Source organism: Neofelis nebulosa, chromosome 12, assembly GCF_028018385.1.
Source record: "Neofelis nebulosa isolate mNeoNeb1 chromosome 12, mNeoNeb1.pri, whole genome shotgun sequence".
NCBI classification, from domain to species: Eukaryota; Metazoa; Chordata; class Mammalia; order Carnivora; family Felidae; genus Neofelis; species Neofelis nebulosa.
In genome coordinates, this window is record NC_080793.1 from 23,421,345 (window position 1) to 23,437,614 (window position 16,270).

At 39.0% G+C, this 16,270-nt stretch overlaps 1 protein-coding gene and 1 long non-coding RNA gene across 2 annotated transcripts in view; one reads left to right on the forward strand and one right to left on the reverse strand.

The window, feature by feature from the left end:
- Window positions 1–912: 912 nt before the first annotated feature.
- Window positions 913–16,270, reverse strand: part of MUSK (muscle associated receptor tyrosine kinase) — a 97,552-nt gene continuing 82,194 nt past the window's right edge. Inside the window, exons 11-14 of the mRNA XM_058694595.1 lie at window positions 10,603–10,804; window positions 9,918–10,109; window positions 8,063–8,211; window positions 913–6,914 (exon numbers count right to left, since the gene is read on the reverse strand). Coding sequence (XP_058550578.1) covers window positions 6,232–6,914; window positions 8,063–8,211; window positions 9,918–10,109; window positions 10,603–10,804 — 1,226 coding nt within the window. The 3' untranslated portion in view covers window positions 913–6,231. The remainder of the gene's footprint in view (window positions 6,915–8,062; window positions 8,212–9,917; window positions 10,110–10,602; window positions 10,805–16,270) is intronic.
- LOC131491507 (uncharacterized) overlaps window positions 6,598–16,270 on the forward strand; it is a 100,452-nt gene continuing 90,779 nt past the window's right edge. The window contains exons 1-2 of the long non-coding RNA XR_009251491.1: window positions 6,598–6,696; window positions 10,639–10,806. This is a non-coding gene — a long non-coding RNA (uncharacterized LOC131491507). The remainder of the gene's footprint in view (window positions 6,697–10,638; window positions 10,807–16,270) is intronic.

Here is a 16,270-nt window from a genome sequence, read left to right on the forward strand (position 1 = left end):
CGGGCTCTGGGCTGACAGCTCAGAGCCTGGAGCCTGCTTTGGATTCTGTGTCTCCCTCTCTCTCTCTTTCTCTCTGCCCCTTCCCCACTCATGCTCCGTCTCAGAAATAAATAAACATAAAAATTTTTTTAAAAATATAACAATAAGCAATATAACTGATAATAAGAAGTTAATTAACATATCTCAGAAATTCGAGAGGAGTTTGAGTAAAAGTACTCTGAACTTTTAGTTCAGAACTTAGTTTTGAACTTTTAGTTCAAAAGTACTCTGAATTTTTTAGGAAGGGAGCTATTACATAGCTTTTCTAATTGATCAATTCAGGAAGAATATTTGTTATAAAGTAAGTGTATTTATTAGAATTGCAGTGATAATCACCAGAAGAACTGAAACCAGAAATGGGTAAAGTGGTTTGCACTTAAACTAGGACTAGAGATGAATTGGATGGGGGGATATTTAAATTTATTTGTACCCTTCTTAGGAGTGTTTAAAAAAAACAGGTGTGCGTATTGCTATTATTAATAAGTAACCATTATTTTATTTTATTTTTAATATTTAAAGTTTATTTTGAGAGAGAGAGGGAGAGAGAAAGCAGGGGAGGGGCAGAGAGAGAGCGAGAAAGAATCTGAAGCAGGCCCTGCACTGACAGCACGGAGCCCAATGCGGGACTTGAATTCATGAACCATGAGATCATGACCTAAGCCGAAACAAAGAGTTGGAGGCTTAAACAACTAAGCCACCTGGGTGCCCCAAGCATTATTTTAAAATAAACCAACCAGGATCATAGAGGAAGAAACTCCTAAGTTTTTGAAACTATCATAATGCTAATACCAAATTCTAACAAAGAAGAAAATGGTAAACTTTTAATTTTATGAACTTATAAATATGGATGCAAATAAATGTTAACAAAACAGGTTTGGTAGTAAATTAAAAGTTTAATGTGACACATCCAAAGAGAGTTTATTCCCAGAACATAAGGATATTTCAACATTTGGAAATCAATTCATACATTTCTACTTATTAACAGATTAATGAAGGAAAAAGCCACAATTATCTCAAAAGACTGAAAATTCACCCTTCTTTCCTGTTTAATAAATTCTTATAGTAAAAGACAAATAGAAGTATATATTTTTGACATGATAAAAGTGGTTAAAATGTGTATGACAAATTTTAGATCCTTAGTATTTAAAGTGCTTTTTACAAAGCAATAAGAAAAAAGATACACCAAATAGAAAAATAATAGAAGGAGGAGGCAAATCACAGAGTAAATCGATTGTCCCCAAAACATTAAAAATATATTCAATCTTATCTCATTTAAAGAAATATAAGCATAAGCTACAAAATAGAATTTTAAGCTATTATACTGGCAAGTATTAAAATGCTCAGGATTGGAGAATTTGAAAGAAACAGGCTCATCTCTCATCTAGTTGGAAGATGTGTATATTGATAAATTAATTCTGGAAGATAATTTGTCAACATATTCAAAAGTATTAAAAGGGTATAGATAATCTTTGTTCTAGAAATTACATTTCTAGAAGTTGTGTCTAAAGAAATCACTTGAAATAGATATTTACAAAATTTAGCAAGAAGATTAATAATCAAAATATTGTATTTATAATGAAAAATAAAAATAAATGTCCAACAATGGAGTAATAGTTAAATATTATAGGTCCGCATGATGGAATATTTTTCAACCACCAAAAATGATGAGGCACATGAATACTTATTGATGTGAAAGATGTTTATGATTCATTCAGTGAAAAAACAAAGCTCAAAAGAATATAACAGTATGATCTGGTTTTCATTTAAAATGATTGTCTATCTCTATCTATCTATCATTTATCTATTTGCCTACCTACCTATACACTTATCTGAAAACAGCTGGAACTTTATTTATCATGCTATTAATGTTAGTTACCACTGGTTGGTGTTTTTTCATTTTCCCCATTATTTTACACTATGTGTTGTTATTGCATATTATTGCTTATTTTCTTTTCAAAAGATTATGTATTGCTTGTGCAATAAAGTATTGCTTGTGCAATAAAAAAGTAAATGCTATTTTAAGGTAAAAAAAGCATGTATATATTTTCCCTTTTGTGTAAAGTATGACAACGTGTCAATATTTGTTTTATAAAATGACTCTTGCAAGTCAATTAGAGAAAAGAACAACACAGCAGAAAAACAGGCTATAGATGATTCCCAAAATAAAAACTATAAGTGACCTAGGAACAAGAAAAATTCAACTTCACTAGTAATTTAAAGCATAAAATCAAAAGGAGATCATCTTTTTCTATCACCAAATAGACAAGTCTTCTAAAAAAAATAAGAGAATTAATTCTCTGTGACAGTAAATTTTTAGGGCTACGAGATCTCTTGTACAATGCAGATGGGAACAATATTTCTAGAGAATATGATAATACTTAACAAAAGCCTTAATGTTGTGCATGCCATTTGGCCCGGACATTCCCTTTCTCAGAATTTCCATAAAGAGATAATTACGCACACATGCAAATAAGGACGATCATCACAATATTGTTTGTAATAGTGAAAATTAGAAAAACTCAAATGTCCAAAGATAAATTAACTAAATTATGGTAATATCCATAACATGGAACCTTATTCAGAAATTAAATTGGACTTCTAGAAGAATAGCCAATGACATGGAACAAACAGTTTATAATACACTGTAAAGTGGAGAGAAGTGTTCGTTTTCTGCTTCATCACAGAACCAGGGAATATGTTCCTTTGGTGCCACATGCATTACCCCGGTATTCTTGTTACATTTGATATTCGACCACTTAACACAGCTTGTTGGTGTCTGTTCTGACGCTTGATAACAATGGTACTGTGAGTGTCTCTCTCTTGTCTCTCCTTATAAATTTATACAGTGATTTTACAATGGGAAAGATCTGTATCTAACAAAGAAAACAGTACTGGTAAATAATGGGTCCATGTTCCTAAGATACAGAACCTGAAGGTGAGCACTAAGGAAATAAGGTAGTGACCTTAACATAACCTGGAAATGCCCTTAGAACTGACAAAAAAGTAAACACGCCGTTTATTTGACTTTGTGACTGAATCAGCAATCCCCAAATATACTTTTTTTTGCTATTCAAGACTTGGAGAGACAATTAATAGTATAAGGGCTATAGGGTGTCCTTTGAAACTACGTACGAATTACAAATCCCGTCCATATAGTCATCAAGTTCAGTTGTTCCCTCTGTACTCATCTGAAGCACCATAGTGTCGTGGTTGAGAGCTCAGCCTCTTTTGGTCATAAACCAGGCTCTGTTGCTCTATGTGTTTGGGTCAGTTACATAATCTCGCTTTGCCTGTGTACTCACATAAAAATGGGCATAATGATAGTACGGACATCACAGGGATAGTGTGCTAATAAAGTATTACTATACTTAGAGACCTTTGAATATACATGGTAAGCATTCATTAAGTACGAGCTGATGGTATTTTTATTACTACCATTATTATAATGGGATTTTTGCTGATTTTTCAGTTACTGCAAGTATTTAAGAAAATCACGTGGTTTCCCTAATACTTGCTTGCTTAGTAACTCACTCATTCTCTCACTGTATTTCCCCATATCTCTGCGCTCTGTTTGCTTTGGGATCTTGAATACCAGAGCCCCCCAAAACACACAGAGAATCCATGAGGCTGTAGAGGCCGCGAAGAAGAGTCGGGAAAGTTAAGGGCAGTTATTCAGCGGCAGGGAGGGAAACAGAGAATAGCTCGAAGTGGTTGGTGAACAACAGAACCAGAGCTGTGGACACCCGGTTCTGAGACGGGATGCCTGCAGCAGGAGCCATACGTTGGGTACTCGGAGTTCCTGTCCTGACTCTGATTTTCTTTGGGGTAGCTTTTCTGATTGGCTTGGCTTCCATGTCTTTCTTTTATAATGAAACTTTCTCAGGGGCGCCTGGGTGGCTCCGTCGGTTAAGCGTCGGACGTGGGCTTAGGTCATGATCTCACGGCTCGTGACTTCGAGCCCTGCGATGGGCTCTGTGCTGGCAGCTCAGGGCCTGGAGCCTGCTTTGGATTCCGTGTCTCCCTCTCTCTCTGCCCCTCCTCCGCTCAGGCTCTCTGCCTTTCTCTCAAAAATAAATAAAACATTAAAAAGATTATATAATAAAACTTTCTCAGCTGAGGAAATGTGAGGACTTCTTTGAAGCTTGCACAACATATATGACACACACGTGTGAACCATTTAAAGTATGCCATGGATATCCACACAAAAGATCCACACTGGATGCTGGGCCTCTCCAGCTTTTCTGCTTTGTTGGCCGCTTGGCCTTTTGTTATGGACTCGGGCTGCAACCTTATTCTTCAGCTAGCCCTTTGGATGACTGTCTCAATTTTGGACTTACAATCATGACTTTTATCTAAAGCATCTCTCTAGGCCTCAGTCCTGAGCTCTGACTTCTCTGTTATATCAATCAGAATTGTGAATAAGCATGTCCTCATGCTGTCATAGCAATGGAATCTGCTTGGGCCTGAAATGGAAGGAAGGTTGTGATAGAATCTGTAATAGTCAGATGGGCTGGAAGGAAAGGTACATGAGCAGGAAGGAGGGTTTTAAAAAGTAAAATTGATAGAATATCAGGGAGGAAGGAGTGGGTAAAATCCAGGGTAATTTCTGATGCTTTTGTCTAGATTGCATGGAGGGACTATGAACAAGAAATGGCAGGTTTTCCAGCAAAGGCAACAAGTTGTTGCATGAAAGAAAATTTGATTTCAGTTGGATTCTTCCAGCAGACAGCTGAAAATTTCCTTTTAAAAATTCATTGCCCTAACTACCAATTAGTTTGAATTAAAGTAAGTTGGTCTACCGTAGATTGTAATTTTCTCTTCCCTGTTTATTTGCTTTCCAGGAGTATTTGGGTTCACATCATTTCAGAAATGAATTCATTTTATTCATGTTGACCTTAGAAAAACATATATCATGGGGGGGTGTCCTCTCAAAAATCTGTGCATCAGGGATCTGAATTCGAGAGGGTTTTTATTTCTTAAACAATCATAAAATGTAACAAGACAGGGTTAATAGTCCTACAAAAAAGTTGGTAACCAACACCATATTAATGCTATTGCCTGTGGAATTGTTTTCTAGAAGGAAAAAAATATCAAAGTGCACAAAAACATCAAGTTTGAAATAACTTAGAGCCATAAGACCATCTTGAGAAATCTCCTAAACTATGGCTTAGGAGATTTAATAGACTGTGGCAATACATTAGTGGATGACAAATTTGAAATGTGTAGCTTCAGAAGCAAGTACAGAAGAAAATGGTATTACTTTGCAAAAGTTATATACACATTAGTCTACGGTGTTAGTTTAAAAGTTATTACTTCTGCCTGGGTATTCATTGTATATATGAGATGAAAAGAAAAAAAATAAATAACCAAAAAAGGACATAAAGCCCTGCAAAGTGAAAGAAACAAAATGAAAGCAAAGATACAGAGAAAATTTTCAAAGAAAAAGATAAATACAAAAACATATTTCAGAAAAACTGTAGGAATAAAATAAGCAGATGAAATTTAGGACAAGTACCCACAAAGGAAAAACTTCCAAAGGAGAAGAAGCATAAAGACAGAATAGGAAATTAAAAATCACAGTGGGGATATGGCCTTACCGATTTATCATTTTATTCCTTAGAAGCCCTCTATCAGTAAAGTATAACCACAACTCTGGAGAACACAAACAAATATAAAATTATGCACAAATGCAAGAAAGAAATTCAATTAAAAAAACAAAACAAAAACAACCAGCACCCGTCATCTTTGGGTGGGAGACAAAGAATGTTTTTTTCTTCCTAGTGTTCTGTATTTTACCTAAGTGTCTTACAGAAAGATATACTACTTTCATATGGACAGGAGTAAACGCTATTGAAAATGAAGCTCTGTATCACATTTCATATTAAAATTTAATCCAGCAGAGTCTCACTCTGCTGCCAGGCGAGTCAGGAACTGAAGAGGATGCTCTGCTTCCCCGTAAACCATGTCCTCGTCAGCCTTTCCAAGTTGGAGTGGTCTACGGGATGACCTCTGCACTTTGCTCTTGGTGAGAAACTGACCTCCCCGCTACTCGCGCGTGGTGCTAGCCGCCCCGCTACTCGCGCGCGTATCCGTCCGCCGTGCTGTCGTCCAGGTGGGAGAAGCGGCTCGGATTCCTGCAGCTCCCAGAGTCTGAGCCAGGCCTGCGGTGCGTCCCGCGTAGCGTCCCCGCGCTCAGACGCCCACCGTCCCCTCCGCTCTCTCGCACATCCGCTGCAGAATTCGGTGAATGCTGGGAAAGCTGGGTCTGTCGGCGGGCAGCTTGCTCCAGCACAGGCGCATCAGGTTGTACAGCTCCAGGGGGCAGTCCTCGGGCCGGGACAGGATGTGGCCGTCGCGCACGTAGTAGATGACCTCCTCGTGGGCCATGCCGTAGTAGGGCTGCAGGCCGTAGGAGAAGATCTCCCACAGGACCACGCCGTAGGCCCACACGTCCGACTCGGTGGTGTAGCGGTTGTAGAAGATGGACTCGGGGGGCATCCAGCGGATGGGGATGGCGTCGTTCTCGTTAGCTTTGTAGTAGTCCGCTGAGTAGATGTTCCGGGAGAGGCCGAAGTCGGCGATTTTCACCACCATGTTCTCGCCCACCAGGCAGTTCCTGGTGGCCAGGTCCCGGTGCACGAACTTGCGCTCCGAGAGGTAAGCCATGCCGGCGGCCACCTGTCTGGCGATGCACAGCTGCTCCGCGCAGGAGAGCGGTGGCGGGGCCGGGCTGGCGGCCTGGGCCCTCCCGGACAGGTCGCTGTGACTGAGGCTGCACACGGGGTGCGGGGACATGCTGCGGAGGAACTCGTTGAGGTCGCCGTAGGCCATGTATTCAAAGAGCAGGCACATGGGCTTCCCGACGGCGCACACGCCTGCAACCGAAATCACGGCCCTCGTTAGGGTGGGTGTCTCAAGTGACGCGGGGGAAAGAGCGCTCCCAAAGCACTTGGTGGCCACATCAGAAAATAGGGGCCCCGGTGTTCTGTGGATGGCATCGCACTCGAACCCTGACCCCATTTTTTTGGGTGTCAACGTTTGCCTATTTACCTTTTAAGATTCAGCTTATCCATCACTCCTGCTAAGTGCCTCCACTGTAGACACTGCCTGTTACCAGATTTGCCTTCTATCAGCCTTTAGCGGAGGACCTACCGTCCCGTGACAATCGTCCGTTTGTTTGAGGTTTCTCCTCCAACGTTTTAGCGCTCTGAAAGCAGAAGTCATGTCTTATTCTTTTTTTAAATCCCACACACCTACCACGTGTGCGGCACAGCAAGTACTCGGTACTTGTTTGCCGAGTGAACTTAACAAATGGCGCTTGCTTTGAGCGTGTGAGCTACTTGCTCTTCCCGCTCTTTCCATGGGGAAGGATGGTAAAGAAGATGTATGAGATTTGGAAAGGATAACACAATCCAAAATCTTAGGTAAAGTGCTCAGTAAAATTTTTCAGACTTTAGCTTTTAGGATGTTCATTCTAAAAAGAAAAAAAATGTTAACATAAATGGAGTCTCAGGGTTAGTGCCAGGAGGACATTTGCAAAACTTAAATTCTTGCTGTATTTGAGAGGGAAATGGGACACCTTGAAATATTAGATCATTTGGGTGCAATTTCACATCACTGTAAAAATAGATTATTAGACCTATTATTCTTTTTTTCAGGCAAAAATTAGAAGTCTCTGTTCAAAAAGGAAGAGAAATAATGAATGCTATCATCTTGGCTTATTTATATTGGGCCTGGTTTTTAATTCCAGGGATTTAGCAATCAGTATATTTATACATTCTAGAGAGAAAATTAAATGACAACATACTTCTCTGAGTAATTAAAAAAAAAAAGCGATGTTTTGAACTGAGGTTATTTAACGTAACGTTCCACTCCTTGGTGCAGAAAATATATGGAAAGGAACAGGGATGGCTCTCTGACAAAGAAGTGAAGGAAAAAAGCACAAATGTAGGGGTAAAGGAGGAAAACTTGGGAAGCTTCTGTTTGGGGGATGCAATGCATTTCTTCATTTCTATAGTCATACCTAAGAGTTTCACAATGTTAGGGTTATCAAATTCTGCCATGAGGGCTGCCTCCCTCTGAAAGTCGGCTTGCATGTCTGCTGAGGCTTCTTCTTTGAGCATCTTCACTGCCACCATTGTGAAAGGTTCATAGGGAAGTAAGCCCGGAGCCCTGAGAGATACATTTGTTTAGAAAGAAATCAAAGATCGGGAACACCATCTACCCACATTAATCTACCCACATTCATATACATTCCTTCCACTTTTGCAGCCTTTCCCAGAGCCACAGAATCAGAGTAAGATGCCAACAGTAGATCGTACTTAAAACTCCTTGACTCCAATTAATAAAAATCATTGGGACTATTTTCAACACGGATTAAGTTTGAAAAATGCATTATTTGTACATTTCGGGAATTCTAAAGTACACAGATCCAATGAGATTGTCATTACCATCCTAAACCCTTAATGTCTGGCCAGACTCGAAATTCCTGGAAGGCAGGGACCATGGCTTATGCTTTATATCCCTCTAAAGCCTCAAATGGTGCCTTGCATATTTTTGGTTCCCAGTACGTATTTGTGTGAGGTTTTCATTAATTATGTAACCTCCATACCAGGGCTACTATGAGTGGAGTTGAGGTTGTGTCCTGCCCAAGAACACCAGGACCGAATGACAATTAGTGATTAAAACCAAGTCCACATTCTCTGGCCCAGTTGTGTGTCTTCAGCCACATCCATCCATAAAGGGTATTTCCTTCCAGTTCACAGAAAGGCAGTAAATGGGCTAGCATTGACCCCCATATGTACTGCTTCCTTGAGCTCATTATGTTCTGGCATGTTTGCATTATTTTTTCCTTTTTCTATTTTTGCCATTCCATGGATATCTATTTATTTATTTTTTAAATTTTATTTTTTTTAATTTACATCCAAATGAGTTAGCATATAGTGCAACAGTGATTTCAGGAGTAGATTCCTAAATGCCCCTTACCCATTTAGCCTATCCCCCCTCCCACGACCCCTCCAGTAACCCTCTGTTCTTCATATTTAAGAATCTCTTATGTTTTGTCACCCTCCCTAGTTTTATGTTATTTTTGTTTCCCTTCCCTTATGTTCTCTGTTTTGTCCCTTAAAGTCCTCATATGAGTGAGGTCAAGCAAAATTAGTCAGAGAAAGACAAATATCATATGACTCCATGGACATCCATTTAATATCTATACGTATCAGACTCTGAATTCTTCTTTTTTAAATTTTTTTTAGTGCTTATTTATTTCTGAGAGAGAGACAGAATGCGAATGGGGGACAGGCAGAAGGAGAGGGAGATGCAGAATCTGAAGCAGGCTCCAGGCTCTGAGCTGTCAGCACAGAGCCTGATGCGGGGCTAGAACTCAAGAACCATAAGATCTTGACCTGAGCTGAAGTCAGACGTGTTTAACTGACTGAGCCACCCAGGTGCCTCAAGAGTCTGAATTCTTAAATGGAAACACTAGTTCAAAGTAAATTTTAGATGAAGTGAAGAATATAGCAATAGAAAATGGAAGAGAAGTAAATTTTAGAATTATTTACTAAAAACAAGGCAAGAAATTATGATTAAAATGTGTGATAAAATTATTTCTGAAAAGGAAATATAATTAAACTTTGCTAATTGCTTATAATTTGAATACAGCATAAATGAAGGTTCTCTCCTTCTGCCCAGCCCTATTTTCCAGCAGAGAGAAAAAATTATTAAGATTCAGAGTATAAGTACTCCATGAGATGAGGTTAATGATGTGAAGAATTATTTGATAATAGGTATCATACATTCAGCGTAGGCATCAAAGGAGCGGTCTCCTAGCCTTTCAGGTACAAATTCGGTGGAAAGATTTTTCACATGGGTAACTTTACCTTGCTTGAAAGACCCTTCCAAATGCTCCTTCGCCAATATCTCTCACATATTCAATATTATTCCTTGGGTACTCCAGGCTCAGCAGTTTGGGATTCAGCAGGAGTGGCATCCTCTGGTACATGGGGTTGGGATGAAGTCTGTCTAGTAAGAGCTCAGAGGGAAGAGTAGTGAGGGTTACCGCCGCTGACTCTCTGCAGGTAAGACAGGCAAGATTGATAATGAGCTCAGGGTCAGGTGAGATCTTTGTACTCAGGCTCGGGTTTTAAAGAGAGAGGATGCTAGGAGGAAACAAAACAAATTATACTAAGGCAACTGAAGATCCTTCAGTTTTAGAGCAAGAAATATTTCATTTGGTCTGGAGTCAAAAAGCACATTTTTGTGGGAATTTTGTCACTATCCAGTCGGCATAGCAATGGGACTGCGCTGGAGTAGCCATATTCTTCCAAATTATTGTTTAGATTCTCTCTACTGTGAAAAGTTAACATTAGGACATGTGATCCTTTGCAAAAAGGTATTGATATTTTTAAAGATCATGGTGGGGTGCTTGATCTTAAAGCAAGGCATTAGACGTCCTAAAGAGACCGGCTGTGTCGTATAGATCCCCCTTCCCATCCCCAATTCCCATGTTAAGTTTATAGGTTTTAATATATTACTACATGTGATTAGCTTAAATTAGAATCTCACCTTTTCTTATTTTTCCATTGTTTTCGTCTCCGGCAGCAATAAAGAGTAGTTACAGTAAGAAGCACAAATATTGCAAAGCTGGACATTGTGGAGATTATTACAGTCATGGAGTATGTAGGTGAGACGGACAAGGAGGAAGAAGAAGAGGAAGGCAGATTTGGAATGTCCACACTTGGCTTTGAGGACGTCATTGGTGGGAATGCTGTAAGTGAACAATAATTTTTTTCATTCATTCTTAAACTTTTAAGAAGCAATGTTTGTAGTCAAGGAATCTTCGCTAAATTCAAGCAAGTTTAGTAAGCCAAATTTAATTTTAAGGATATGTTTTTATGGATCAGGTCGTCCCTGGTTATATATTTCTAAAGTCCAAGTGTGATAATCCAGAGGTCCAAGTAAATCCAACTTGCAGAATCACAGAATTTTAAAGATGAGACCCAGCGAAAAGAACTGTTTTTTTTCCAAGACAAATGCAGATCCTGGGTTAGTGCTGTTCACACTGCATCATGTTTTTTATGACCTGACAACAGTTATGGAAATTGTTAGGTTATTAAATAAAATAATTTCATGAAATTATATTTGAGGACAGGACTGTCTAAAGTTGAGCTTTTATACACATTTACTGTTGATTTACAAACAAAACAAAAATAATAGGAGATGAAGAGTGGAAATATTAGACACAAATGAGAAGTTAGTTCATCTAAAAATTGAACTGTCAAACTCCTATTAAAAAGGTCAGTGCAGAGGCATCTGGGTGGCTCCATCGGTTAAGCATCCGACTTCAGCTCAGGTCACGATCTCGCGGTTTGTGGGTTTGAGCCCCGCGTCGGGCTCTGTGCTGACAGCTCAGGGCTGAAGCCTGCTTCAGATTCTGTGTCTCCCTCTCTCTCTGCCCCTCCCCTGCTCACACACTCTTGCTCTCAAAAGTAAATAAATATTTATTTATTTTTTTTAAATAAATTTAAATAAATTTATTTATTTAAATTTTTTTAAAAAAGTCAATGCAGTATGAAAACAAGGTAAAATCTACATTTCCCTGGAAACCGACAGATGCCATGTTCATATCACTCTGTAGAGTACAAAGTCCACTGTGTATCTGTTAAAACAACTTTATTAATTTATATTCTTTTAATTGACTGGTAAAGACAAAAACACAGATACAGGGTATTTTAATAATATTGACAAGAATGTTCTAATAGCAAACAATATCCTTTGTACCCTACACAGAAAGAATAAACCCTGTTTTCAAATATTTGCGGAATACTGACAGACCTGGTCTTTTTTCAGGCCACAAAAGTAAATCTCAAATTTCAAAGGCAAAAATCATGTGGAATTACTCCTTGACTAAAGTGCAATTAACAGTAGACTGAGTCAAATCCAATGGCACATCTAGAAAAATAAAAAATTCAATAACTTTTTGATCAAAGATTAAAAAGTAGCCACAGTGACAGATTAGAAAATAGTTTGCTGATAGAGGATGTGAGCTTTGGCCAAAGCCGTCCTCAATGGGAAACTCGGTGTTGTCTCTTTCCATTAGATAAAAAGGAAGAAAGTGAATGAACTAGACATTTAACTCAAGACTTTGGAAAAGAAACAAAAACTACAGAAAACAAAAATAGGTGATAAAGTAACAGCCAGGTACAAGCAGTAATTAATAAGTTAGAATACACATACCACAAATGCTAGAATTTAAAAATAGGTCAAGGTTTGGTCTTATCTTTATTAAAGTAGTCTGGTAAGTAGGATTTTAATTTTTAAAAAGATAAAAGCATAAACATGAAATTAGGAATGGTAAAGGAGTTATGATAGTAGAATGTAATTATGCAATAACATTTTTTAAATCTTTAGAAAAACGATAGGACCACATTGCCAAATTGGAAAAATCAGAAAATCTTAAGATAGTCATAACCAGGACATTTAAAAGTCTTTATAGAATTACGGAGACATTCTTTTGGTCTCAGAAGAAATAAAATTCCCAGATTTTAGAAAATGTTACAGTAAGAGAAAAATCTATGAAATTATTTTAGAAAGTTATTATAATACTAATATCACACCCTGGCAACATTAGCACCAAAGAAAAGTGCGTTCCTAGATTAAGGAACATAGATTTAAACAATCCTAAACGAAATGTTAGAAAGTGGCTGCAATATAGCAAAAGAATTATATGTTTGATATACAGACATATATTAATATAACACATCACACAATCAGAAGAAAACTTTTATTGCAGCAGACACCTAAAGCCGTTTGAAATAGGACACTTGCAAAAGCAGAGATTACAAGGGGTGTCCATGTAGGACTTCTTAGTGTAGCAGTGGACACAGTTATTACGGCCTGAGCACCGATAGCTGGCAAATGGTTTTAAAGCCCATGGAGACCAAGTCTGGTCCCTTCTGTGACAGGAAGAACATCAGCACAGGACTGGAACTGGAGGAACAGCACAGCAGTGCATTTCGGAGCAATGACAGCATTTCTCATCAGGTGTCACAACAACAGTGGACTTAGCCTTTCCGGGTTCCTTTATGATTGGCTTGAAAGCCGATCTGACTTTCTTTGGACTGAGTCATCTGAAGGTTTTTTAAAAAATCAATCCAAGATGGGTGGGGAGGGGAAAGCTAGACTTCCTGCTAATAATAAAGTAGGAGTAATCATTGAAAGGCAGAAAGAGGTGACTATTTTTGTATCTGGATTTTACAGGGCAGTTCATACTTATTTAACATGGAAAGGAATGCAATGTAATTTGTAAAATTGGTAGTATAATCTCATTAGTAAATATAAGGATAATTTTTTTTATCAAAAATATCACACATATCGGGGCACCTGGGTGGCTAAGTGGGCTAGGCGCCTGACTTCAGCTCAGGTCATGATCTTGCGGTTTGTGGTTTTGAGCCCCACATCAGGCTCTGTGCTGACAGCTCAGAGCCTGGAGCCTGTTTTGGATTCTGTGTGTGTGTGCCTCTCTCTCTGCCCCTCCCCTGCTCTCACTCTGTCTCCGTCTCTTTCTCTTTCTCAAAAAAAAAAAAAAAAAAAAATCACACATATTAAGAGAGTGATCCATGAGGACTTAGTAAGATTTATTTTCAAAATGCAAAAATTGGCATTGTTTGAACAATAATTTTGCTTTATGGATTTAATTATATCTTCCTTTCTGGCTCGTTTTGTTACTCCTTGTTTATTGCCTCTGATCTGTTTGCTGTGGCCTTCCCTAGAGGGATATCAATTATCTCTTTGAATCTAAATTATCAATCCACATCTCCAGCATCTTTTTATCTTTGTCTTCTGTCATCAATTTTACCTCCACCCTTTTCCTTTGAACATCAGGGGAGTTTTTATTCACTCATTCATCCATACATTAAGGTAGTCATTAAGTTAGTATTGACATTGGGTCTCAAGAGTACTATGGTGGACATGACAAGTCTTTGTGTTAAGGTATTTAGCTAGGAAATAATTTGTAAACCGATAATTCTAATAAAATGTAATTATAATAAAATGTTGTAAGACTGATAAGCTTGTGAACGGCCTGGGACAGCTCAATTCTAGGTCTAGGCAAACTAGGGAGGTTTTCTGGAGTAAGTGTTTAAGTTGAATAAAAAGGGAACAAGCAGTCGAAGGTATGTGTGTGTGGGTGGAGCGGGAGGCGGGGGCAGGGGGCAAGTAGGGAGGTAGTGTTCCACAAAGAAGGAGTGGCATGTATCAGTGTCCAAACCAAGGAGTCGGCATGCTTCCCTAAAAATGCATCTGAAAGTTTCATTGTTGAGTTGGGGGAGTGTGTCTAGGTAAGGCTGTAGATACTAGGTCTGGGTCATAAAAGGCCTTGCATGCCGAGGTAGGTAATTTGGACTTGGCCCGGCAGTAAATGGAGAGAATCATCAGAGGGTTTTAAACAGTGGAGTAGCGTGATCAGCCTTTTGCTTTAGAAATATCACCTGCCTGCAGCCTGACCTCCATGGCCGATTTCAAGCTACCAAGACAAAGAAGGTCCTGAATGCAGAGTTGGAAAGAGATGTTCCGTGATGCCCCATCACATAGGATTTCCACTATGCGGATAACAAGGATAAAGAGAAAATCCTCGAAGCTGCTTTCAAAACAGAAACACATTGCTTATAGGAAAAAGTAAGCAGACTCATATCAGACGACCAGTCATTTCCAAACCTAGAAGCTGGAAAAGAGTGAAATCACATCTACAGATTCCTGAGAGAAAAAGAAATGTCACTCAAGGCTATGTCCAGCTCGTTTACCTTTTAACTCTACAGGTGAAAGCAAGCTAATCTGAACATTGCAAGGAAACAGAGACTCTGTCACCCACAAAGCCATCTGAGGAAACACACGAAGTATGTGCAGCCTTGTGGAACTCAGGAATAGTGAGATGTCTGCTCAGCAGACAAAGTAAATAGTACAAAGACATCGCCAGCTCAAAAAGATATTTCACTTCAGCAAAAGAAGTTATACAAATGAAAACTACTGAAATCTTACTGTGTGTGTTCAAGCAAAAAAAAAAAAAAATCTTCTGTCGCCCTTCTAAGTGAACTGGCAATATCCTTTATAGAGTTTACCCAGAAATCAAGAAACTTCAAGAAATATTTGAGGGCTTTATAATATTCGACTGAATAAGGATGACTTCTTTGCTTAGCTAGCAACCTGCCTGAAAAGCTCAAGCCGGTTTCTTCAGTAATAATCGCATTTAACCAGGGAGCATACTTTTAGACAATTCTCCATGACATGGTCAGGTGAAATGATCCGTTTATGACATTTGGAGTTCATTTTCTGACATGTACCAAAGATTTCATAAAAATAGGTTAAGAGTAGGAAATTGGTTTATTGTTAGCTAGTTGTAGCTAACAATTTTTATAATCGGTATACAAGGCAGAACCATGGATGCTTTCTGTGTGTGTCCCTGTCTGATCTAGGACTGAAGGTCGGCACCTTCCACATGGTAAACCCCCAGTGAGTGCTTGAATGGATGAATGAGTAAACAAAGGGTAACAAAGACCACCGTTGCCAATTAAAAGTCCAGTCAAAGTAGGCTTTAGCTACTTATATGACAAAGGATTGAAGCATTTCTTTTTCCTTCCTTCAATTTGGAAATAACAATTTGACAGGCTTACAGAATAATAGATTTATAGGGTTTCCATACCGCTCTTGTTTATTAATGCGGAGTGATTCAAGTGGGACCAGTGGCATTCTTTGTTTTTATACTTTTAAGTCTTAGTTCTTGAAGGAAGCTGGTAAAATCAAGGCCTGGCACTTTGCCAGGTGCAGAGGCAATTAGGCCCAGAATATACCTCATAGGAAATGAGTATGATTGAAGCCCTAGAAAGCTCAAATCAGAGGAAGTTAGTTGAAATGAAAAACTCTTCCAATTTCATTCTGAAGATGTCTGCATTCTGGTAGGGTTAAAGCATCATCTGATTCAACTTCGTGTCTAGGCCTCTCTTTGCAAGCAACCATCTTGAGTTCCTTCCTAGGGATTTGGAGGCATCCACTTTTAAAACCATTTGATTTGGGGGCTCCTGGGTGACTCGGTTAAGTGTCCGACTTCGGCTCAGGTAATGATCTCACAGTTCATGGGTTCAAGCCCCGCATCAGGCTCTATGCTGACAGTTTAGAGCCTGGAGCCTGCCTCCGAGTCTGTGTCTCCCTCTCTCTCTCTCTTCCTGTGCTCTGTCTCTGT